Source organism: Bombina bombina, chromosome 1 (assembly GCF_027579735.1).
Source record: "Bombina bombina isolate aBomBom1 chromosome 1, aBomBom1.pri, whole genome shotgun sequence".
NCBI classification, from domain to species: Eukaryota; Metazoa; Chordata; class Amphibia; order Anura; family Bombinatoridae; genus Bombina; species Bombina bombina.
The window spans coordinates 752,079,048-752,103,465 of NC_069499.1; the positions used below are offsets into that span (position 1 = coordinate 752,079,048).

The following is a 24,418-nucleotide window of genomic DNA, read 5'->3' on the forward strand; positions in this document are numbered from 1 at the left end:
TGCCTCCTCCTAGAGGTTGAGGAGAATAATTCCCAGGAGTAATGGATCGTGGACTCTTACCACCATAAAAATGTTTTTTTTTTTAAATTTAAGTAAGCATAAATTATGTTTTTTTGAGAAATGTAATCTAACTATTTAATTTCCTGAAGTGTATGTGAAAATCTACTGTTTGTAGCCTATAAAGCTATATCAGGCTTGTTCACTATGAATGTTGCTGACATAATTCATACACGTTTGGAAAGCTCACAAAGAATGTCATGGTATTGGTATTAATTGTCAATGATACCTCTTCTGAGTGACTTGTAAATGTAGCAAGTTTTCTGAATCGCCTATTTCTACTTATATCAGTGACCTCTATAGCATGTATTGATTTTCTTTTAAAAGATATGTGGAATATGGGAAAGCGCGCGTGATTTGGCTGTTTGGATTACACGTCTTAACACGCGTGCAAAATAAGTTATTTTTTAACTTGTAATAGCTGCGCAACCCCATATGTGAAAAAGTCATAACGCGCTCAGTGTTTTCACAACTGATTTGCTGCATGACTTGTAATCTTGCCTTTTGTCTGGAAAATACAAAATGATATGCTACTTGGGACACAATATTTCTAAGTCTTTATATTTGATTTATTCTCATGAAAGGACACAAACCCATTTTTTTTCTTTTTCATGATTCAGATAGAGCATGCAATTTTAAGCAACTTTCTAATTTACTCCTATTATAAATTTTTCTTCATTCTTTTGCTATTTTTATTTGAAAAAGCAGCAAAGTATAGGAGCATGACCACTGTAGCCACCAATTGGCAAGCGCTACCCAGGTACTGAACCAAAAATGAGCCAGCTCCTATGCTTACATTCCAGCTTTTACAAAAAAAGATAGCAAGAGAACAAAGAAAAATCTATAATAGGAGTAAATTAGAAAGTTGCTTAAAATTGCAAAAAGCTTATCTGGGATCCCCTTTGTTCAGAAATAGCAGACATGTATGGCTTTGCCATTGGTTTTTGGTAATTAGAATGCAACTAATTACAGCTGCACACCACACTTTTATTATCACTGGCAGTGAATGGGGTTAATTAGGTAGTTGTAAGGTTAAAGGGACACTGAACCCAAATTTTTCTTTCGTGATTCAGATAGAGCATGACATTTTAAGCAACTTTCCAATTTACTCCAATTATCAAATTTTCTTAATTCTCTTGGTAACTTTATTTGAAATGCAAGAATGTAAGTTTAGATGCCGGCCCACTTTTGATGAACAACCTGGGTTGTCCTTGCTGATTGGTGGATACATTCATCCACCAATAAAAAAGTGCTCTCCAGAGTTCTGAACCAAAAAAAAAAAGCTTAGATGCCTTCTTTTTCAAATAAAGATAGCAAAAGAATGAAGAAAAATTGATAATAGGAGTAAATTAGAAAGTTGCTTACAATTGCATGCTCTATCTGAATCACAAAAGAAAAAATTGGGGTTCAGTGTCCCTTTAATTTTAGCTTTAGTTTAGAGATCAGCCTCCCACCTGACACTTCTCAACCCCTGATCCCTACTTGATCCCTCGCAAATAGCTCTCTTCCCTCTCTCACCCCCATTCTTGTCACCCCAATCTTAGGTACTGGAAGACAGTCTGACAATTTGAAAATGTAAGGCTTTTTTTTTTTTTTATTAAAAAAAAGCTTCCTGAAGCTCAGATGTATATATACGTTGTGCGGTACGATAGCCAAAGTACTGCACAAGGTATATACACGTCCAAATGGGTGAATGGGTTAAAACGACATTAAACAAAAATTGTAAGTCGTATAATAATGTACATTCGGATCTGAGAAGAAATTTGCTATGAATAATGCAGTATTATTTTCACAAAGTAGCATATTGTTTTATGTTTTTTTCCTTGTCCCCCAGAACAAAACAACCCTCGCTAACCAATCACAAACTAAAATGCAGATATAGTACAAACTCTGTTTAAAACATGTGCAGAAAGTGGGGTAGTCTGCCCTCTTCTCTTCAATTAAGGTGGTTTAGCACTGATTTATCTTAGTTACTTAGCAATAATATATTTAACAGATATTTAAGCAAACAAACATATATACCTTTCTATCTCCACCGAATAGCTAAATATAAATATCTATTTATTTATATATATATATATATATATTTTTATATATATATATATACACACAATAATACTCACACCTAAACCACTTAAAGGGGCAGTATACACCAATTTTCATATAACTGCATGTAATAGATACTACTATAAAGAATAATATGCACAGATACCGATATAAAAATCCATTGTAAAACCTTTTAAAAATTTACTTAGAAGCTCCCAATTTAACACTGTTAATGAGATACGCCTGGGACACACACTGAAAGGGGCTGATAGCAGAACCCCCTCCCCTTCCCTGCATATAAAAAGACCCATTATACAAACAGAAGCAGTCTGAAGTCTGTATACATCAGTATACCTCTAAAACTTTAGGGCTTGGTTATTAGTCTGAAAATCAGCACAATGTTATTTAAAAATAAGCAAAACTATACATTTTTACAAAAACACACCTAGATTGGCTATATAAATGGATAATCTACAAAACATTTATGCAAAGTGTATAATGTCCCTTTAATACGTCCTCTGCTATTGCAAAGAATGCTTTCCTGTCTTGATGTTGATGAAAAACTGATAATCCACTTTAAAAGACAAAATGAGTACAGATAAAGCGAGGGATGAGGAAGTGATATAGTCTGGCTCACAGAAACCTAGCTAAAAAGTATTAAACCAAGCTTCCCTGGGAGAGAGTGGAACAAGTACACATTTCAGGTGTATTTTACAGCAAAAGGAAGCAAAATAAATCATGAATGCCTATTGCAATAATGTTTCAATTTCAATAATGAAACATTTAATGCATTGTTGAAATGTGAATGGTCCTTTAATAGTTTCCTCTTTGGTCAGAGAGAGAGATGGACACCTTCATATCTCAATACATTTTTAAGGTTTGTACCTTTCCTAAATAAAGCCAGTGAAAATGAGGTGCCAACTTTTTCAACAGTAGTTTCAAATAAATCTATTTTACTCTCAGTTGAAACCAATTAAAGTTCTAAGTAGAAATTGAATTAAGCTCTTTTACAAACTTAGAGAACCAATGTCACCTCTTCATACACCAAAGATATTGTCTATATAGCACCACCAAACTATACCATACTATATATATATATATATATATATATATATATATATATATATATATATATACTACATACCATTTATATACGTCCAGATTGAAGAGGATTTTCAAACTTCAGTTGGAGCTGGAACGAGACGAAAGACCTATAAAACGGCAAACAAGGCAACAGCATAAGGTTATCATTTTTACTTACACAGAAAGTCGGTGATTCGATCCTATGAGTTCCTCTCAATGGTGTGAATCTACAAACAGCGGGAAGCAGTAGATTCGACCAGCAAAGCTATTCGCAAAACACCTCTGCATACAGGTAACTGGGAAGCTGCACCTACGGAGGCCGAAGAGGAACAAAAAACAAACAAAGCAGAGCAACGCGTTTCAACCCGTAAACAGGGTCTTTTTCAAGCTCCCGACATTGTTTTAGAATGTACTATATATAGCCGTTAAAATCAGGCTATTGGTTGAAGTTTGCTAGTGGGCGTATACAATCAAAAGGTGAAAAAACCCAGTTGTCGGACATTGTATTATTTAGCTCAATGGTTTAGTATATCATTTTTGTATATCATACCACACTTTTACTCAAAAAGAATTATTAATGTCAATACATGCATATCTTTAGAAACACATAACTTCGGTCACATTCAATTTGCACCAAAAATCAGCAGACACACAAAAAGGCGCCATATACTATGCAGACCTTGTGCAAAAAATACAAATGTTTATGCAAAATTTGTATATACATAATTAGAAATAAAAATAAAAATATAAAATCTACAAATAAGAATACGTATGACATAACCCAGAAGGATCAGCAGATGACCATCGCAAAATTCATATAAACATGGATGTTGGAATAGATAAGGTTGGAAATCAATCATTTAAAAAGCATCCAATGTCGAAATCGACATTAAGACCTAGAGGTTGTAAAGTTTTTAGATCAAAGATCCACTTACTTTCTCTTTTTAAGAGATCATTATGTATATTACCCCCTCTCCATTTCTTTTTTACCTTTTCTATTCCTAGAAAATAAAAATGATCTAGGTTCCCATTATTACATTTACCAAAATGTTTAGCAATAGGGAGCTCTTTATTTCTTTTATGTGTAAAATTCTCTATAGACCACATATGTTCCCTAATACGAGTATGCAGTGGTCTAGAGGTCTCACCTGTATACTGCAAACCACATTTGCATTGGATAATGTAAATAATATTGCTATCTGAGCATCTAATGAGTTCTTTTATCTTGTATATTTTTCCTGTTATATTTGATTTAAATTCCTTGCATTTACTTGAATGCTCACAGGACTTACAAGTTAAATAAGGGTAAAAACCCACTATACTATTACCTTTCATGTCAGATTGATTTTGGCTATTCACAAATTTCCTTTCTCTATATGTAGGTGCCAGAATGGTCTTTAGATTTTTGTTTTTTTTATATACTACTTGTGGTCTGGATGGGAGAATAGGACCTAATATTTCATCATTTTTAAGTAATCTCCAGTGCTTTTTTAAAATTCTCTCTAACAGATTTTTATTTTGGCTATAGTTTGTAATAATTGGAATAAAAGCCTGCTCCCTCCCATCACTACCCTTATGGGGGATATTTATCTGCTTACATTTAGGGATTAGTAGAGAATTTCTATCAACTAATCTAACTTCATTAAGGAATTTGTTAATCTCACTTTCCTCATACCCTCTTTCTATGAATTTGACTGACTTTCAAAATCTGTAAGATTAGGAATGTTATAGGAATGTTGTCCAACCATTTTTTATGGTGGCAGCTTGTGTAGTGTATATAGCTGTTAGCATCGACTTTTTAAAAAAAAAGTTCTAGCATTTAATTTTTTTTTTTAAAAAAGTCGAAATCCCTTAATGAAGTTAGATTAGTTGATAGAAATTCTCTACTAATCCCTAAATGTAAGCAGATCATAAATATCCCCCATAAGGGTAGTGATGGGAGGGAGCAGGCTTTTATTCCATTTATTACAAACTATAGCCAAAATAAAAATCTGTTAGAGAGAATTTTATAAAAGCACTGGAGATTACTTAAAAACGATGAAATATTAGGTCCTATTCTCCCATCCAGACCACAAGTAGTATATAAAAAAAACAAAAATCTAAAGACCATTCTGGCACCTACATATAGAGAAAGGAAATTTGTGAATAGCCAAAATCAATCTGACATGAAAGGTAATAGTATAGTGGGTTTTTACCCTTGTTTAACTTGTAAGTCCTGTGAGCATTCAAGTAAATGCAAGGAATTTAAATCAAATATAACAGGAAAAATATACAAGATAAAAGAACTCATTAGATGCTCAGATAGCAATATTATTTACATTATCCAATGCAAATGTGGTTTGCAGTATACAGGTGAGACCACTAGACCACTGCGTACTCGTATTAGGGAACACATGTGGTCTATAGAGAATTTTACACATAAAAGAAATAAAGAGCTCCCTATTGCTAAACATTTTGGTAAATGTAATAATGGGAACCTAGATCATTTTTATTTTCTAGGAATAGAAAAGGTAAAAAAGAAATGGAGAGGGGGTAATATACATAATGATCTCTTAAAAAGAGAAAGTAAGTGGATCTTTGATCTAAAAACTTTACAACCTCTAGGTCTTAATGTCGATTTCGACATTGGATGCTTTTTAAATGATTGATTTCCAACCTTATCTATTCCAACATCCATGTTTATATGAATTTTGCGATGGTCATCTGCTGATCCTTCTGGGTTATGTCATACGTATTCTTATTTGTAGATTTTATATTTTTATTTCTAATTATGTATATACAAATTTTGCATAAACATTTGTATTTTTTGCACAAGGTCTGCATAGTATATGGCGCCTTTTTGTGTGTCTGCTGATTTTTGGTGCAAATTGAATGTGACCGAAGTTATGTGTTTCTAAAGATATGCATGTATTGACATTAATAATTCTTTTTGAGTAAAAGTGTGGTATGATATACAAAAATGATATACTAAACCATTGAGCTAAATAATACAATGTCCGACAACTGGCTTTTTTCGCCTTTTGATTGTATACGCCCACTAGCAAACTTCAACCAATAGCCTGATTTTAATGGCTATATATAGTACATTCTAAATCAATGTCGGGAGCTTGAAAAAGACCCTGTTTACGGGTTGAAACGCGTTGCTCTGCTTTGTTTGTTTTTTGTTCCTCTTCAGCCTCCGTAGGTGCAGCTTCCCTGTTACCTGTATGCAAAGGTGTTTTGCGAATAGCTTTGCTGGTTGAATCTACTGCTTCCCGCTGTTTGGAGATTCACGCCATTGAGAGGAACTCATAGGATCAAATCACAGACTTTCGGTGTAAGTATAAGTGATAACCTTATGCTGTTGCCTTGTTTGCCGTTTTATCGGTCTTTCGTCTCGTTCCATCTCCAACTGAAGTTTGAAAATCCTCTTCAATCTGGACGTATATAAAGACCGCTACATCGAATTACTTCAGGAAATTGTTCTCATTTACATTGTATTCCATTCTGGCTCTCTGTATCGTTACATCTGTATTGTATTTTTTGAAACATTGTTGCTGTTTGTATACTACACTGTATTCCTGCGTCTGATCAACAAAATTGTAAATTTATATTTCTTTATACACTTGTTTTACTCTTTTATTATTTTATATTAAATAATTAATTTTATATATCTTTGCTGTTGATAGCACTTTTTGGGTTGTTTGGTTTGCACTCAATATTGTCATTTGCACACATAATCTGGTGTTATATGCATATAATATCATTTAATATTTTCCTATTTTAAGCTGTATAGCGCCTGTGTTATTTGAATTCTATGGTCTCCTTTTGGACTCCATATTATTCTCTTTTTTCACAATGCTGTTCCTTCAACAATAGATAACTAGACAATTAAGTAAATTTGATAATAGAAGTGAATTGGAAAGTTGTTTAAAATTGTATATTCTATCTGAATCATAAAAAATAAATACAAAAAATTGGGGTTTACTATCCCTTTAATATCTCTAGTTATGTGTGGTGCCCAATAGACAATATCTGACACACCAAATGCGAATAGCCAGCAAAAGAAAAAATAATTACAACCAAAACACGTTTGCAAAATTGTTTATGTAAATGTTTGTAATTGTAAAGTATTCTTAGTTCTTTTTTGTCTCACTAGATAAAACAAGAGGTGTGCCTAGGGGTTGGTTGTGGGCGTTACAGAACATTCTAGAAGCGCATTTTGGATTTTTAACCTACAGTTTGGCTCAGTATGTGAAATTCATAAATTCCATTACCCTTGTGAAATATCTCATCTTGCAGTTGTGTCTAACAATTTCAAAACAGATGAGTTCCTGTTTTTATTTTTTATTTTAGCTCTCTAACTGATTTCAAGTTTACTTTTGTGCATATGTTAGCGTTGATCATATAATATAGACGATGTTGTTTTTATTTGTTTTGTGAGGTGCTTTAGTGATGCAGGCATCTTTTATAGGGGAACTCATTGCAAATGCAAACATTAAAAAAATAGAAGGTAAGGGTTTGCTCTTAAGCATACTTTATACGCATGATAATACTTACATGAGTGAGTTTACCATAGTAAGGATAATACATAAGGTCGAAACTGTCTTTTGGATAGAAGAATACTTCTCCAAGATCACTCTGAGCACCTTTCTGTGGAAAGAAGTATATTCAGCTTAAAAGCACAGTCGTTTATGAACTCCTACTACATGTCATTTTAATGTTTGTTTTTTTGGCTTTCCCACCACTTTTGAGTCCTGCTTATAGTTACGGGATGGTAATTTAGCAGTTATTTGAGTGAAATTATCTTCATCATGTATTTATGTAAAGTGATAAAGCATTTTTTTTTCAAAACACTTCAATGCACTTGCCATATTTAAATCAGAAATAACATAAAATGTCATTTTTTGATAACAAAATTGATTAAAAAAAACCCTAAAATTTATGCTAACCTAATATATTAATTTCTTTTGAGGTGGTGAGAGTCCATGAGTCCGTTACTTCTGGGACTTAACTCCCAGCCACTAGGAGGAGGCAAAGACTCCCAAAAAAACCTCAAAGAGCCAAGAAGGAGAAGTTGAAAGTAGTAAAGAACAGAGCATGGAAAATGAGATTTAAAACTAGAAAAAAAAACTAGAACTGCTGCCACGATATTTTTTTTAGCAAAATTAAATTAATTGGGTGGGCCTTGTAGACTCATCACCCCTAAAGAAATTATAATAATACCCAAGCTGTGGATCCACAAATAATTTGGGTGGGATTAACACATTTATTGAAAAAGGCAAAAACCTAATTTCCAGACGCTGATGCCTTGAGAACTTTCCTACCAAAAACAGCTTCCGCAGAATCAAAGTGGTAGAGTTTACTAAAGGAATGTAAGGATGACCATGTTGATGCCTTGCAAATTTGTTCTACAGAAGGCTCATATTTAAGTGCGCAGGAAGTGGAAACTGGTCTGGAAGAATTGAGCAAGTAAGCCTTGTAAATTAAAAGCTTTAATGAAGAGGCTAAAGTAATGGCTGTGGCCTTCTGGCCATTCTGTGGACCTGAGAAATTAATTCATAAATTAGAGCAGTGTTTTTCAACCAGTGTGCCGTGAGAGATCCTCAGGTGTGCCGCGGCAGACTGACAACAGTGTGACATATGCTTGTTTTTTACTCCCAGTGCAGGGGTAGTTTGTAGGAGGCATGGCATAACAGCACAATACATACAGTATGTGTTTGTGTGTGTGTGTGTGTATGTGTATATATATATATATATATTAGGCTACAATGTGTGATTTTTTTAAAATTTTGGGATGGTGGTGTGCCACAGGATTTTTTAATGTAAAAAAGTGTGCCACAGCAAAAAAAAGGTTAAAAATCACTGAATTAGAGGATTGCTTAACATACTTTGTAGCTTGAAGAAAAAAACTTTAAAGCTCTAACTACATCCAAATTATGTAGAAGCCTTTATTTAGAATTTTTAGGATCAGGACAATTGCCCTATTAGGGGATGTGAAACCCACATTTTTTGTCTTTCATGATTCAGATAGAGCATGCAGTTTTAAGCAACTTTCTAATTTACTCCTATTATCAATTTTTTTTGATTCTCTTGGTATCTTAATTTGAAAAGCAGGAATGTAAGCTTAGGAGCCAGCCCATTTTTGGTTCAGCACCTTCATAGTGCTTGCTAAATGTAGCCACTAATCAGCAAGCGCTACCCAGGGAGAAATTGGCTTAATAACTGGTTTCAAACTGACTAAACCCTAAACAAAACTCTGAGGAAGCTTCGTGCTTTTCCTATGGTATAAAATTTTCATACCAGGAAAGAAAAACTTTCCATACTTTGTGATAGATTTTCTTTGTTTCCTAACCTGGATAAAGATATTTACAATAGTATCAGAAAAACCTTGCTGTTTAAGAATTATGAATTCAATCTCAAAGCCATCAAATTGAGAGACTCGAGATCTTGATGACAAAATGGCCCCTAAGATAATAGGCCATGACATAGAGGAAGAGACCAAGGAATAAAGCTGGACATATGTACTAAATCCACAAACCAAATTCTGCGAGGCCAAGCTGGAACAATTAGAATTAATGACGATAGCTCTTGCTTGTTTCGAGCTATCCATTTTGGAAGCAAAACAGATGGTGGAAAAGTGTATGCGAAAGGACCAAAGAGCTGCTAGAACATCTACATACTCTGCCTGTAGATCCCTGGATCTCACAAAATTATCTGGGAGCTTTTTGTTGAAAAGCAAAACAATCAGGTCTGTCTCTGGAAAACCCCACTTCTTGACTATCTGATTGCAGACATCCAAATGAAGCTTCCCCTTAGTGTAGGGATTGTTGACTAAGATAATCCACTTCCCAGTTGTACATGGGTAGAATGTAAATTACAGAAATTATGCAGAAATTTCTTTCTGCTCATTTTCGAGAACTGTGTGTTCCCTCTTGATGATTGATATATGCCACCGCCATGACATTGAAAATGCAGATATGTCTCCTACTTCAGAAGAGGCCAGCACTTGATCTCATTAGGTCGATAACCGGTTATGTCGGCTTCAGGTGCCAGGGGTGTAGCGTACGGGTGAACAAACGCGTTTTGGCCTGAATACAGTCTTTCTTCAAACAAACAAAATGACAAGCCGAAGTACACAGATTTCATTCCTTATAAACTCCTTTCTGTTGCGAGCACCCAATCATGGGGTAGTACATCATTTGTACTCTCCCATTACTCAAACTTCACTTAACATTGGTCAATCCGAGGGTGTGTTATTGGGCACGCCTACCTATTGATCTAACACGTTTAGTGAGTCATCCTGAAATGTAAATAAAGACACAAGCTGCAATATCACAATGACAGTGTTTCTGATAATATAATCTGCACATGTATTTACATATAATTACTGTAGCGGCACTGTCTGCAATTGCTCCTGTGTCATAAATAATTAATTCAGACACAAGAAACCCGGTACCAAGTGGTTATGAGCCACACTTCTGGGCAATCACCCTTATCATGATCACCACCCATTATTGGATAATAACACTTATCTTAGCGTTCACTAATCATTATCTTCAAAGTGTTCAACTAAAACATACAGCACACCTCCATTAACCATGTGCTTGCAGGTAGTTTGAGTGAATAGTTGCTCTAATTTTATGTCAGTAATTTACACAACTGTCAATAGGCTTCTAGATAATTATGAATTGAAAGGGATATGCTTGTAATCGTAGCTGTACAAATAGTTATGTCCTAAGATCGCATTCATTAAAATAAATATTAAATATGACATGACTAATGTCTAACGATCTTAACCAGTAAACATATACTATCTGTTAAACGCCACAGATAACTACACCTATATAATACCAAGCCCTTCCTAATAGGTGTTATTATCTTTAACCCCCTTCAATCCTAAATGTGTCATTCAGACTACTTCAGACAGTTATGTAGTTTACATGCTGTTTTGCAAAGCTGTCACATTTATAGGAAGACCCAGTGCCTTTACATTGCGGTCTATAGAAACTGTGTGTTCCCATAGACCACAACGTAAATATATATATATGTATTTACTTACCTCCTTTGCTGAGCCTATGGAAGCACGCTTTCATGAGTGCAATGCTTCTTAGCAATTTAAATTTACTTATAATACATACCAGCGCACATTACCGTGCACTGGTATTACAAAGTGGAGCACTAATATTGCTTGCTTGCAAATGATATTTAGTGCTCTAGTTGTAATCTAGCCCTCTATATGGTGATAAGTACACCGGGTGCAATAGCCGTAGGTGTGATTCTCTTAGTGATGAAGATAGCAAGGCCCTTTCAGCCGTAGAAATACTTTCTGACGGCTAGATTACGAGTTTTGCGTTATGAGTGAAAAATCCTCATAACGCTGCTTTTTCACTACCGCTGCTATTATGAGTCTTGTCAGAATAGCTGTACCGCACACTTTTTTGGCCGTAACGCAACGTAACTACCGCACCTTTCAAAAAGTCCTTTTTCAATGGGACTTCCTTAGCGCCGGTATTACGAGTTTGCCTGGGAGTCCAAAAAGTGAGTGGTACAGCCTGTAACGACAAGATTCGTACCGCCATCTAAAGTCAGTAGTTATGGGTTTTACGCTACAAAGCTGTAGCATAAAACTCATAACTAAAGTGTTACAAAGTACACTAACACCCATAAACTACCTATTAACCCCTAAACCGAGGCCCTCCCGCATCGCAAACACTATAATAAAAATATTAACCCCTAATCTGCCGCTCTGGACATTGCCGCTCCGGACATCACTGCAACTATAATAAACATATTAACCCCTAAACCGCTGCACTCCTGCATCACAAACGCTAGTTAAATATTATTAACCCCTAATCTGTCGCCCCCAACGTCACTGCCGCCACTATACTAAAGTTATTAATCCCTAAACCTAACCCTAAATCTAACCCTAACACCCCTAACTTTAATATAATTAAAATAAATCTAAATAAAATTACTATCATTAACTAAATAATTCCTATTTAAAACTAAATACCTGTAAAATAAACCCTAAGCTAGCTACAATATAATTAATAGTTACATTGTAGCTATCTTAGGTTTCATTTTTATTTCACAGCTAAGTTTGTATTTATTTTAACTAGGTAGATTAGTTAGTAAATAGTTATTAACTATTTACTAATTACCTAGTTAAAATAAATACAAAGTTACCTGTAAAATAAAACCTAACCTGTCTTACACTAACACCTAACATTACACTAAATTAAATACATTACATTAATTAAATACAATTAACTAAATTACAAAAAATAAAAAACACTAAATTACACAAAATAAAAAAGAAATGATCAAATATTTAAACTAATTACACCTAATCTAATAGCCCTATCAAAATAAAAAAGCGGCGACTTTGGGGCCGGCAGATTAGGGGTTAATACATTTATGTAGGTTGCGGCGACATTGGAGGCGGCAGATTAGGGGTTAATAAGTGAAATGTAGGTAGCAACGACATTGGGGCAGCAGATTAGGGGTTAATAAATGTATGTAGGTGGCAGCGACATTGGGGCGGCAGATTAGGGGTTAATAAGTGTAATGTAGGTGGCAGAGATGTCAGGGGCGGCAGATTAGGGGTTAATAACATTATGTAGGTGGCAGTGATGTTAGGGGCAGCAGATTAGGGGTGTTTAGACTAAGGGTTTATGTTAGGGTGTTAGGTGTAAACATAACTTTTCTTTCCCTATAGGAATCAATGGGGCTGCGTTACGGAGCTTTACGCTCCATTATTGCAGGTGTTAGGCTTTTTTTTAGCCGGCTCTCCCCATTGATGTCTATGGGGAAATCGTGCACGAGCACGTAAAACCAGCTCAAAGCAGCGCTGATATTTGTGTGCGGTATGGAGCTCAACGCTGCCATATTGCCCTCTAACGCAGGGTTTTTGCAAACCTGTAATAGCAGCGCTATTAAAGGTGAGCGGTGGAAATAACTTGCAAATTAGTACCGAGCCGCTCATTACGCAAAACTCATAATCTGGCCGTTAATTATTTCTACATCCACCCTATCCTTAAAGGGACAGTCTAGTCAAAATGATACTTTCATGATTCAGATAGGGAATGTAATTTTAAAACAACTTTCCAGTTTACTTTTATCATCAAATTTGCTTTGTTCTCTTGGTATTCTTTGTTGAAAGCTAAACCTAGGTAGGCTCATATGCTAATTTCTAAGCCTTTGAAGAACGCCTCTTATCACTTTGCATTTTGACAGTTTTTCATAGCTAGACAGCACTAGTTCATGTGTGTCTTATAGATCAGGGGTCACCAACCTTTCGGACCTCAGGGATCACTAAACTCGCAATTTTGAATCCCGTGGACCAATAATATGAATTTTTTTAAAAAGGTAAAAACCTCTATAATGTTTGTGTGTGCATATATATATATATATATATACACACACATATATACACACACACACCGATACTGTACATAACTAGTATAACCCATAGATAAGTTTACATTATGTATATATTTACAAATTTTTAAGAATTCATTTTTCAAATTAACTAACTGAATGACAGAACTGAGAGAATACTTCCAATTGACAGTTGAAGGGTGAGTACCAACTTTTGAGCTGGAAACAGATAGACAGAAAGTGGGAAAAAAGAATTATGTTTAAAAGGACCACAAGACTTCCAAGTTATCTCCCCAGTTAGGAATGATTCAAAACTACTTATGATCATAGACAGACATTGGAGTCATACATTAAGTTTATATCAGAAAGCTCTCAATATGGATGTGAGCTAACCACGACTGATGTTACTGGCAATTACTATAATACTGGTGGGATATGGCTGATCTGATGGATGGTAATTACTGGAATTCAGTGGAATGGCTTTGTGCGCGGGAAAATTATTAGAATGAAAAATAATTAATATTTAGTAAAAAAAAAAAAAAAGAAGATGGAGGGAAGGAAGACCAACAGTGATGTAAGTCCATCTGAAGGAATTAGGAAAACTACTACAAAAAGAGAGGTAAAGGGAAGAAAATAAATGAAATATAAGAGAGAATTTCTTTTAAGATCTTCTTTTTTATATATACGTTATTTCCACTATTTCAAGCCAAGACTGTACCAACCTCTGCTGGCTTTAGAATGGTAGCATCTTCCTCTGAGCAGTGCGCCGGGCGGGAGGAGTTAAAAATACAATCTAGCTACGCAAGTTGCGCAGTACTACGCAATGTGCATAGGACGATTGTAATTTAACTCCTCATCTGTCGGTTTTCACTGATGTCCAGCCAGGCACTGTAGGGAGTTGCATCGCGACGAGGGTGACTCCATCAGAAGAGATTAATTCCTGCTTGATGGTGTCAAGGACCACCAACATCTTCTCGTGGATCACTGGTTGGCGACTGCTGTTATAGATAACAGTGCTCACTCCCTTAGCATTACCTAGAATACAGCACTGATTGGCTAAAATGCAGGTCTGTCAAAAGAACTGAGATAAGGGTGCTGTCTGCAGAGGCAAAAAACATAATTTATGCTTACCAGATACATTCCTTTCCTTCTGGATAGGGAGAGTCCATGGCTTCATTCCTTACTGTTGGGAAATACAACACCTGGCCACTAGGAGGAGGCAAAGACACCTCAGCCAAAGGCTTAAATATCCCTCCCACTTCCTCATTACCCCAGTCATTCTGCCGAGGGAACAAGGAAAAGTAGGAGAAACATTAGAGTATAAATCGTGCCAGAAGAATAAAATAAATAATAGGGGACCGCCCATAGACAAGAAAAAATGGGCAGGGCCATGGACTCTCCCTATCCGGAAGGAAAGGAATTGATCTAGTAAGCATAAATTATGTTATCCTTCCTAAGATAGGGAGAGTCCAAGGCTTCATTCCTTACAGTTGGAAAAACTATACCCAAGCTCCAGAGGACACTGAATGAATAACGGGAGGGAACAAAAAGGAAGAGGTGGACCCTATTCTGAGGGCACCACAGCCTGCAAAACTTTTCTCCCAAAAGCTGCTTCAGCTGAAGCAAAAACATCAAACTTGTAAAATTTTGAAAAAGTATGTGTAATGCTCGTGGGATATCTCTCTCAGACCAAACTTGGCCAGTAGTCTTCTTATCCCGGCGTCAAGTGGAATGATAGGAAATATCCCAGAGCAGAGGAAGTTAGTGAAATGAGGTAAGCAGTACTCACGGTAGACAGGGTAGTCCTTCAGGGCAATAAGAAGAAGACAGAGAATGGTCAAGACAGGCTGAGTCCGGCAACAGGAAGGCAATCCAGCTGTAAAGCAGTTCAGGGGGGAACCAATAGAAAGAGCAGGAACAGGCGGGTATCAGCAACAAAGTAAATCCAGCAGTGTAACAGTTCAGGGGTAAACCAATAGCATGGTCAGATAGGCAGAGTTCGGCAACAATATGGCAATCCAGTAGTTCAGGTGTTAAGCAAGCAGAGTGGTCAGACAGGCAGAGTTCAAAATCAGTATAACAATCCAGTAGTTCAGGGGTTAAGGAAGCAGAGTGGTCAGACAGGCAGAGTTCAATAACAAAATAGCAATCCAGCATACAGTAACACATCACCCAGGCGCACACGAAGCAACACCTATACTTGGGCAGTGTATGTAAGCACTGCAGGTACTTACATAGGTGCCGATTCACACCAAGCAGCTCAAAGGATCCGGCTTCAGAGGAAGAGATGTGAATGCTCACAGGAACCGCCACATCCCTGGCAACAGCCAAGGCGGCACAGGAAGCAGTGTGACATAGCCCCCAATCCCTACAGGAACCAGAGTCGGCTTCAAAGGATGAACAGCATGGAATTTGGAGACCAAAGATGGAGCATGCACATCACGGGTAGGAACCCAGGAACAATCTGCCACAAAGTAACCTTTCCAATGCACGAGGTACTGCAGTTGCCTGCACCTGTATCTGGAGTCCAGGATCTTAGCAACCACATACTCAGGGTCACCATGAATCAAGAGCGGAGGAGGTAGGAGCTGAGTGTATCTGTTCTTGATGTAGGGCTTGAGTAGTGAGATGTGGAAGACTAGGTGTATGCGCAGGGTTCTGGGCAAAGCCACTTTGTAGGCAACAGGAGACAGTCTTTTAAGTACTTTGTAAGGGCCGATAAACATAGGCCCTAATTTGTGACTGGGTTGACGTAGACGAATATGTCAAGTAGAGACCCAAAAACGTTCACCTACTCTTATGTGTGTCCAAGGTTGTTTAGGAATGGACAACGGGTGGAGTAAGCCAGAAGGCAAGGATTTGGGAGTCTTATTGGTAGCACAAGTCATGCAGGCTTTTACATAATCCTGAGCATCAGACTTCATGGTAGGCCACCATACATGTTGGGAAAGAAGCTTAAAAGTTCTTGTCAAACCATGATGTCCTGATAGTTTGCTATCATGAGCCCAGTATAGCACAGGGGTGTATAGGTTCAGAGGTACAAATAAGATATCAGGAGCCATGGGGGCATTAGGAGACTTTCCAGACTGGGCACATTGCAGTCTTTAAAGTAGAGAGGTGTTAAGTTGAGCAACCACACAAGAAGGGGTGTGATGTGTTCAATAGGAGCTTCAGAAGAGTTAGTAGACTGAGGAAACTGACAGGAAAGGGCGTCAGCCTTTTTATTTTTGGTCCCAGGAAGATAAGAGACCACAAAGTTAAAACAGGAATAGAATAAGGCCCACTTGGCCTGTCGAGGATTGAGTCGATGATCAGTCTCTAGGTACGTCAGATTCTTGTGGTCAGTGAGAATCTGAATGGGATTGGTGGTACCCTTTAGCCAATGACGCCATTCAATCAGGGCCATCTTAAAGGAACAGTTCACCCCAAAGTTTTCTCCCCTTTAAATTATTCCCAATGATCCTTTTTACCTGCTAGAGTGTATTGGTTACAAGTAGCTCCTTTACTACTATTTCAGCATTTGAAATAGCTGATTTAGCCTGTGGTAAAGCCGCCTATACTGAAAGTTTTGATACTGGAGTATATGCTATTGACAAGTAAATACAGCCAGCAGAAAAAGTTACACTCTCAGTGGGATGCAGGACAGTTAAGTAATAAAATGATAATTGTCCATTATTCTCTCTATGTATTGAGTTTTGGTGTTCCTGCCAAATAAAAGATAAGGAAGCAAGGGTGTGTACACAAAGTTATAACATAATGAGATATGATATCATCTTTAAGTTCAACCCATTGTAATAGGCTGTGGTTTCAAAGCACAAAATCAGCTACTTCATATACACATGTTAGCATGAAAATGCAATTTCTCAAATTCTCTCTATGTATTGAGCTTTGGTGTTCCAGCCAAATAAAAGATAAGGAATCAAGGGTGTGTACACAAAGTTATAACATAATGAGATATGATATCATCTTTAAGTTCAACCCATTGTAATAGGCTGTGGTTTCAAAGCACAAAATCAGCTACTTCATATACACATGTAAGCATGAAAATGCAATTTCTCAAATATTTTATACTCTGCAGTTGGTATAACAAGTCATTTAAAATACATTAATGGAAAAACAATTTTACAGTGTACTGTCCCATTAATGGCTAAGAGTTCACGATTACAAACATCATAATTCCTCTCAGCAGGAGTAAAAGCGTTTGGAGAAAAAGGCTACAGGGTGCAACTTGGAGGTTAAAGGATCCCTTTGGGTTAAGACTGCTCCATCTCCTATCTCGGAGGCATCAACCTCTAAAGTGAACTGCAGGTCAGGATTAGGATGGCGGAGCACAGGAGCAGAACAAAAGGCTTTTTTCAGATGAGAGAAGGCATCCAGGAGGCCAATTTTTGCAGTCTCTGTTCTGTTTAGTCAACTCAGTGAGTGGAGCAACTATTTGGGAAAAGTTATTTATAAACTTGCAGTAATAATTGGAGAACCCCAATAATCTCTGTAGTTATTTTAATGAGGTGGGTTGAGGCCATTCCAGAACTGCTGTGAACTTAGAAGGATCCATGGCAAAACCTTCCTTCAAGATGACATAGCCAAGGATCTGGATCTGAACTTGATTAAACTCACATTTCTCCAGTTTGGCTACCAGATAATTGTTTCACATGTTCATGATGTTACTCAAGGGTGGAGGAGAAAATAAGGATGTCATCCAGATAGATGATGACAGTGCGATTGAGGAGGCCACTGCAGGGGCATTACACAGCCCAAAAGGCATTACAAGGTATTCGTAATGCCCTGATCTTGTGTTGAAGGCCGTCTTCAATTCATGCCCTGGGAAGATACGAATAAAATTGTATGCCCCGCGTAGATCCAACTTAGTGAAGTAGCAAGCATTTTGGAGCGAATCATTAAGTTCAGCGATTAAAGGAATAGGATAGTGATTCTGGATAGTAATGTTGTTTAGGGCTCTGTAGTCGATACAGGGTCTGAGTCCACCATCCTTCTTACTGACGAAAAAGAAACCAGCCCCGGCAGGAGAAGACGAAGGGCAAATAAAATGCTTAGCTAGGTTCTCTTGTATATAATCCTCCATGGCCTTTGTTTCGGCTTTGAAGAGAGGATAGGTCCTCCCTTTAGGAAGTGGGGCTCCAGGAAAGAGGTCATTTTGGCAGTTGTAAGGAAGGTGGGGTGGCAGCACATCAGCTGCTTTCTTTTCAAACACATCTGTAAAAACTGCGTATACTGAGAGAAGACTTGAAGGGGTCAGTAGACTGGTTATGGGGATGTGGTGCAGAGGAGTAACCTTAGCCAGGCAGAAGTGGAAGCAGGATGAACCCCAGGAGGTCAACTGTCCCTCAGTCCAGTTGAATTGTGAGTTGTGTATACGAAGCAAAGGAAGACCAAGGATGACAGGCTTTGCTGGGGAATGAATGATATCGAACTGCAACTGTTCAGTATGAAGGACTCCCACAGTCAGGGTTAGGGGTGCTGATTCAAAATGGATTAACCCTGATCCAAGGCGAGTGCCATCAAGAGTAGTTATTTTGGTACATTGTTTTTTATGTAGAAGAGGCAACCCTGCTTGAATCATAAAAAGGTGATCAAGAAAATTTCCTCCTGCCCCTGAATCAATGAAGGCTTGAGTGTGGACAGAATTTTGAAGGAAGGTAAGGGGAACATGTACCAGGATCCGAGAGGAGTGAGGGAATTTAGTAGAGACCATGCTTAGAGGTATCCCAGTTTTATCCTCTAAGCTTTGGCTTTTCCTGGCAGACTATCACAGTTCTTTAGTTGGTGTGAGTTAGAACCACAGTCTCAATCTACTTCTTCTCTGTCTTTCAGATTCTGTGGGCTTGAGGGAGGAGAGATCCATGGGTTCCTCTACAGAGGTAACTGGATGTGCTGAAGGGGAAGAGGATAGTCTAGAGACTTGCCGAGTAGGAGGATGAGAGGGAAGGGTTCTATGAGTTCTGTCTCTCTCAGCTTGTCTCTCCTGAAAGCGAGAATCTAGACTGATACAAAGTGTTATGAATTCAGCCAGGGAAGAAGGAACATCACAATAAGTAAGCTTGTCCTTTATGCGCTCATGCAAACCTCTCCTAAAGGCCGCCTTGAGAGCACTGCCATCCCAAATGGTCTCAAGTGCCAAGGTGCGAAACTTGATGGCGTATTGTGCCACAGATCTATTGCTCTGGTGGAGATCCAAGAGAGAGTACTCTGCAGCAGAAGCGTGGCCGGAGGTCCCAAACACAGAAGATAAAGCATAAATGAAGGCATCAGCATCGTTCAGGAGTTCAGCGCTCTGTTACAAAAGGTGAGAGACCCAGGCTAGGGCCTTGTCTTTCAATAAAGAAATGATAAAAGTGACCTTTGACTCATGAGACTGGAAGGAGTAAGGATCATTGCGAAAGTGCAGCCTGCACTGGTTGAGAAAACCCTTACAGTCGGTAGTACCATCATACTTCTTAGGTAATGGTATCCGGGGTATACTTCCAGAAGCAGGGGAAGAAGCTGCAGCATTAGCAGCAGGGACCGGCTGTGTAACTACAGGACCAGCGTTCTTCTCTGCAACCAGTGAGGAGAGCATAGCGGTTGTAGCCTCTAGTTTAGAATCCACACTCTGCAAGTGTATGGTATGGGTTCCTATCATCTGTCCCTGAAGAGTGACTGCTCTTGCTACCTCATTTGGGTCCATGGCCCAAGTATAATGTAATGCTTGTGGGATATCTCTCTATCAGACCAAACTTGGTCAGTAGTCTTCTTATCCCGGCGTCAAGTGGAATGATAGGAAATATCCCAGAGCAGATTAAGTAAGTGAAATGAGGTAAGCAATACTCATGGTAGACAGGGTAGTCCTTCAGCGCAATAAGAAGAAGACAGAGAATGGTCAAGACAGGCTGAGTCCGGCAACAGGAAGGCAATCCAGCAGTAAAGCAGTTCAGGGGTGAACCAATAGAAAGAGCAGGAACAGGCGGGCATCAGCATCAAAGGAAATCCAGCAGTGTAACAGTTCAGGGGTAAACCAATAGAATGGCAGAGTTCGGCAACAATATGGCAAGCCAGTAGTTCAGGGGTTAAGCAAGCAGAGTGGTCAGACAGGCAGAGTTCAATATCAGAATAACAATCCAGCATACAGTAACTCATCACCCAGGAGCACACAAAGCAACACTTATACTTGGGCAGTGTATGTAAGCACTGCAGGTACTTACATAGATGCTGATTCACGCCAATCAGCTCAAAGGATCCGGCTTCAGAGGAAGAGATGTAGGCTCCAAGGAGGAGCCCCAGATCTAAACACAGGTTTGATCCTAATCAGAGCCTTAACAAACGACTGCACATCTGGAAGCTCAGCCAGTCTCTTGTGCAATAAAACCAACAGGGCCGAAATCTGTCCCCTCAGGGAACTAGCAGAAAGGCCCGTCTCCAGCCCATCCTGGAGAAAAGATAAGATCCAGGCAACCTTAACTCTGTGCGAGGAAAAACCACGCTCTTCACACCAGAATAAATAGGTACTCCATACCTTGTGGTAGATACGCAAAGCTTGAATAAGAGTATCAATGACAGTCTCAGAGAAACCTCTCTTGGCTAAGACTAAACATTCAATCTCCACACAGTCAGCCTCAGAGAATCTAGATTTTGATTAACAAATGGACCTTGTAACAGCAGGTCTCTGTGACAAGGTAACTTCCACGGAGGAGATGAGGACATCCCCACTAGATCCGCGAATCACGTCCTTCGCGGCCACGATGGAGCTCCTGCTTGATGCGGGCCACCACTCGAGGAAGAAGTGGTAATGGAGGAAAAAGATATATTAGTTTGAACCTCCAGGGCACTGCCAGTGCATCTATTAGATCCGCTTGGGGATCCCTCGCTCGACCCGTACCTGGGTAGCTTGGTATTGAGATGGGAAGCCAAGAGATCTATCTCTGGCATCCCCCACTTGCTGCATATCTCTGCAAACACCTCGGGATGGAGAGACCATTCCCCTGGATGGAAGGATTGCCTGCTGAGAAAATCCGCCTCCCAGTTGCCCACACCCGGAATGTGGATCGCTGACAGCGAACAGCTGTGGTCCTCCGCCCACTCCAGAATCTGAGATACTTCCTTCATCGCCAAGGAACTTCTCGTTCCCCCCTGATGGTTGATGTAAGCCACCGAGGTTATATTGTCTGATTGGAATCTGATAAACTGGGACGAACCCAGAAGTGGCCAAGACTTCAAGGCCTTGAAGATTGCCTGTAGTTCCAAAATATTGATCGGGACGGAGGACTCCTCCTGAGTCCACAATCCTTGTGCCTTCCTGGCACCCCAAACAGCTCCCCATCTGGATAGGCTTGCGTCCGTAGTCACAATCTCCCAAGATCTTAAGAAGCATGTCCCTCGGTACAGATGATCTGGACAGAGCCACCAAGAGAGAGATTCTCTCGACCGGCTGTCTAATACAATCTGTTGAGACAGATCTGAATGATTGCCGTTCCACTGCCTCACCAGGCACAGTTGTAAAGGTCTGAGACGGAACCTGGCAAAAGGAATGATGTCCATGCAGGACACCATAAGACCAATCACCTACATACACTGAGCCGGAGGGCAAAACATGCCGAAGTTAGCTTGCAACGTCTCTGGTCTGTTATAAATATCCTCATGGATATGGAATCTATTATAGTGCCCAGGAATTCCATTCCACCCTGGTACTTGGTATAAGAGAACTCTTTTCCAAGTTTATCTTCCATCCATGTGATCGAAAAAGACTGAGAAGCGACTCAGAGAATTCTTCCTCAAGACGAAAGGATGGTGTTTGCACCAGAATATCGTCCAAGTATGGGGCTACTGCAATACCCTGAGTTCTGGCAATGGCTAGAAGAGCCCCCAGAACCTTTGTAAAGATTTTTGGAGCAGTAGCTAGGCCAAACGGAAGGGCAATGAACTGGAAGTGCTGGTCCAGGAATGCAAACCTCAGGAACTGAAAGTGTTCTCTGTGGATTAGAACATGAAGGTAAGCTTCCTTCAGATCTATAGTGTTCATAAACTGCCAGTAGGTAGCTGCTCCGGCAACTGCGGCATCTGCAGCCGCCGGTTGAAACAAAAATCTTGTATGCTGAAACATCTTTCTCAGAAAAGTTTCCATTTTCTTATCGGCTCTCTGAACGAAAGTGTTCTCTGTGGATTAGAACATGAAGGTAAGCTTCCTTCAGATCTATAGTGTTCATAAACTGCCAGTAGGTAGCCGCTCCGGCAACTGCGGCAACTGCAGCCGCGGGTTGAAACAAAAATCCTGTATGCTGAAACATCTTTCTCAGAAAAGTTTCCATTTTCTTATCGGCTCTCTGAATGAAGACCTATCCTCAAGAGTTATAGTAGTATGTTCAACAAGTGTAGAGATAGCACCATACACCTTAGGAATGGAGCCCCACAAATCCAGTTGAGAGTCCGGGACCGGGAACAACTTTTTAAAAGTAGACGAGGGGGAAATGGAAGAACCAATTCTTTCCCATTCGTTTTTATTCTTAATAATGTTCCCATCTTAACCGGCACAGGAAAAGTCAAAGGATATTTCCTGTCTTCGTAAACTCTGTCTAATTTAGGTATCATAGGTTCTTCAGGCAGCGCGGCCTCTGAAACCTCTAACGTAGACAGAACATCCTTTAATAAAAGACACAAGTGCTCAATTTTAATTCTAAAGGAGGGTTCCTCCGCAGCAGGAGGCTTAGAGGCTAAGGACTCCGACCCAGAAAGTACACCCTCTGACGCTACATAGGTTAACTCATCATCGGATAACTGGGACATAATAGCTAAATCCAATAAATATTTAGATGACTCCGGGTCAGGAGAGCTATGTTTAACCTTTCTCTTGCATTTGTTAGAGCGAGGTAATGCACTGAGGGCCGCAGACACCGCCATTTGTAACTGTGCGGCAAAGTCCGCAGGAAGAAGGCCCCCTCCGGATGGATAATTAGATGTGCTACGGGGAACTGCATATTGAGTGGATAATGTAGCAAGGGTAGCAATCTCACGAGTCCTGAGAGATAGACGACTTGGAGGGACTAAGAGCCTTAGCTGGCTTGTCTCCCTTCTTAGACTTTATAACGGTGTTAAGGCATGTGGAACATAATTGAGTGGGAGGGAAAACCACGTCCTTCTCACAATATAAACAGGTATGATTTAGTACAGAAGAAGTACCTTCTAACATGTCAGAGCCCTCCATAGCTCAGGTTATACCCACAGAAGGAAACAAATAACATAATTTATGCTTACCTGATAAATTCCTTTCTCCTGTAGTGTAGTCAGTCCACGGGTCATCCATTACTTATGGGATATTAACTCCTCCCTAACAGGAAGTGCAAGAGGATCACCCAAGCAGAGCTGCTATATAGCTCCTCCCCTCTACGTCATACCCAGTCATTCGACCAAAACCAAACGAGAAAGGAGAAACTATAGGGTGCAGTGGTGACTGGAGTTTAATTTAAAATTTAGACCTGCCATAAAAAACAGGGCGGGTCGTGGACTGACTACACTACAGGAGAAAGGAATTTATCAGGTAAGCATAAATTATGTTTTCTCCTGTTAAGTGTAGTCAGTCCACGGGTCATCCATTACTTATGGGATACCAATACCAAAGCTAAAAGTACACGGATGACGGGAGGGACAGGCAGGATCTTTACACGGAAGGAACCACTGCCTGAAGAACCTTTCTCCCAAAAACAGCCTCAGAAGAAGCAAAAGTGTCAAATTTGTAAAATTTGGAAAAAGTATGAAGAGAAGACCAAGTTGCAGCCTTGCAAATCTGTTCAACAGAGGCCTCATTCTTAAAGGCCCACGTGGAAGCCACAGCTCTCGTAGAATGAGCTGTAATTCTTTCCGGAGGCTGCTGTCCAGCAGTCTC

At 39.1% G+C, this 24,418-nt stretch overlaps 1 protein-coding gene across 1 annotated transcript in view; it reads right to left on the reverse strand.

Moving 5' to 3' along the window:
* The window catches only part of LOC128645944 (protein ATP1B4-like), a 218,859-nt gene that overhangs the window by 7,572 nt on the left and 186,869 nt on the right, over positions 1–24,418 (reverse strand). Inside the window, exon 8 of the mRNA XM_053699290.1 lies at positions 7,726–7,818. Coding sequence (XP_053555265.1) covers positions 7,726–7,818 — 93 coding nt within the window. The remainder of the gene's footprint in view (positions 1–7,725; positions 7,819–24,418) is intronic.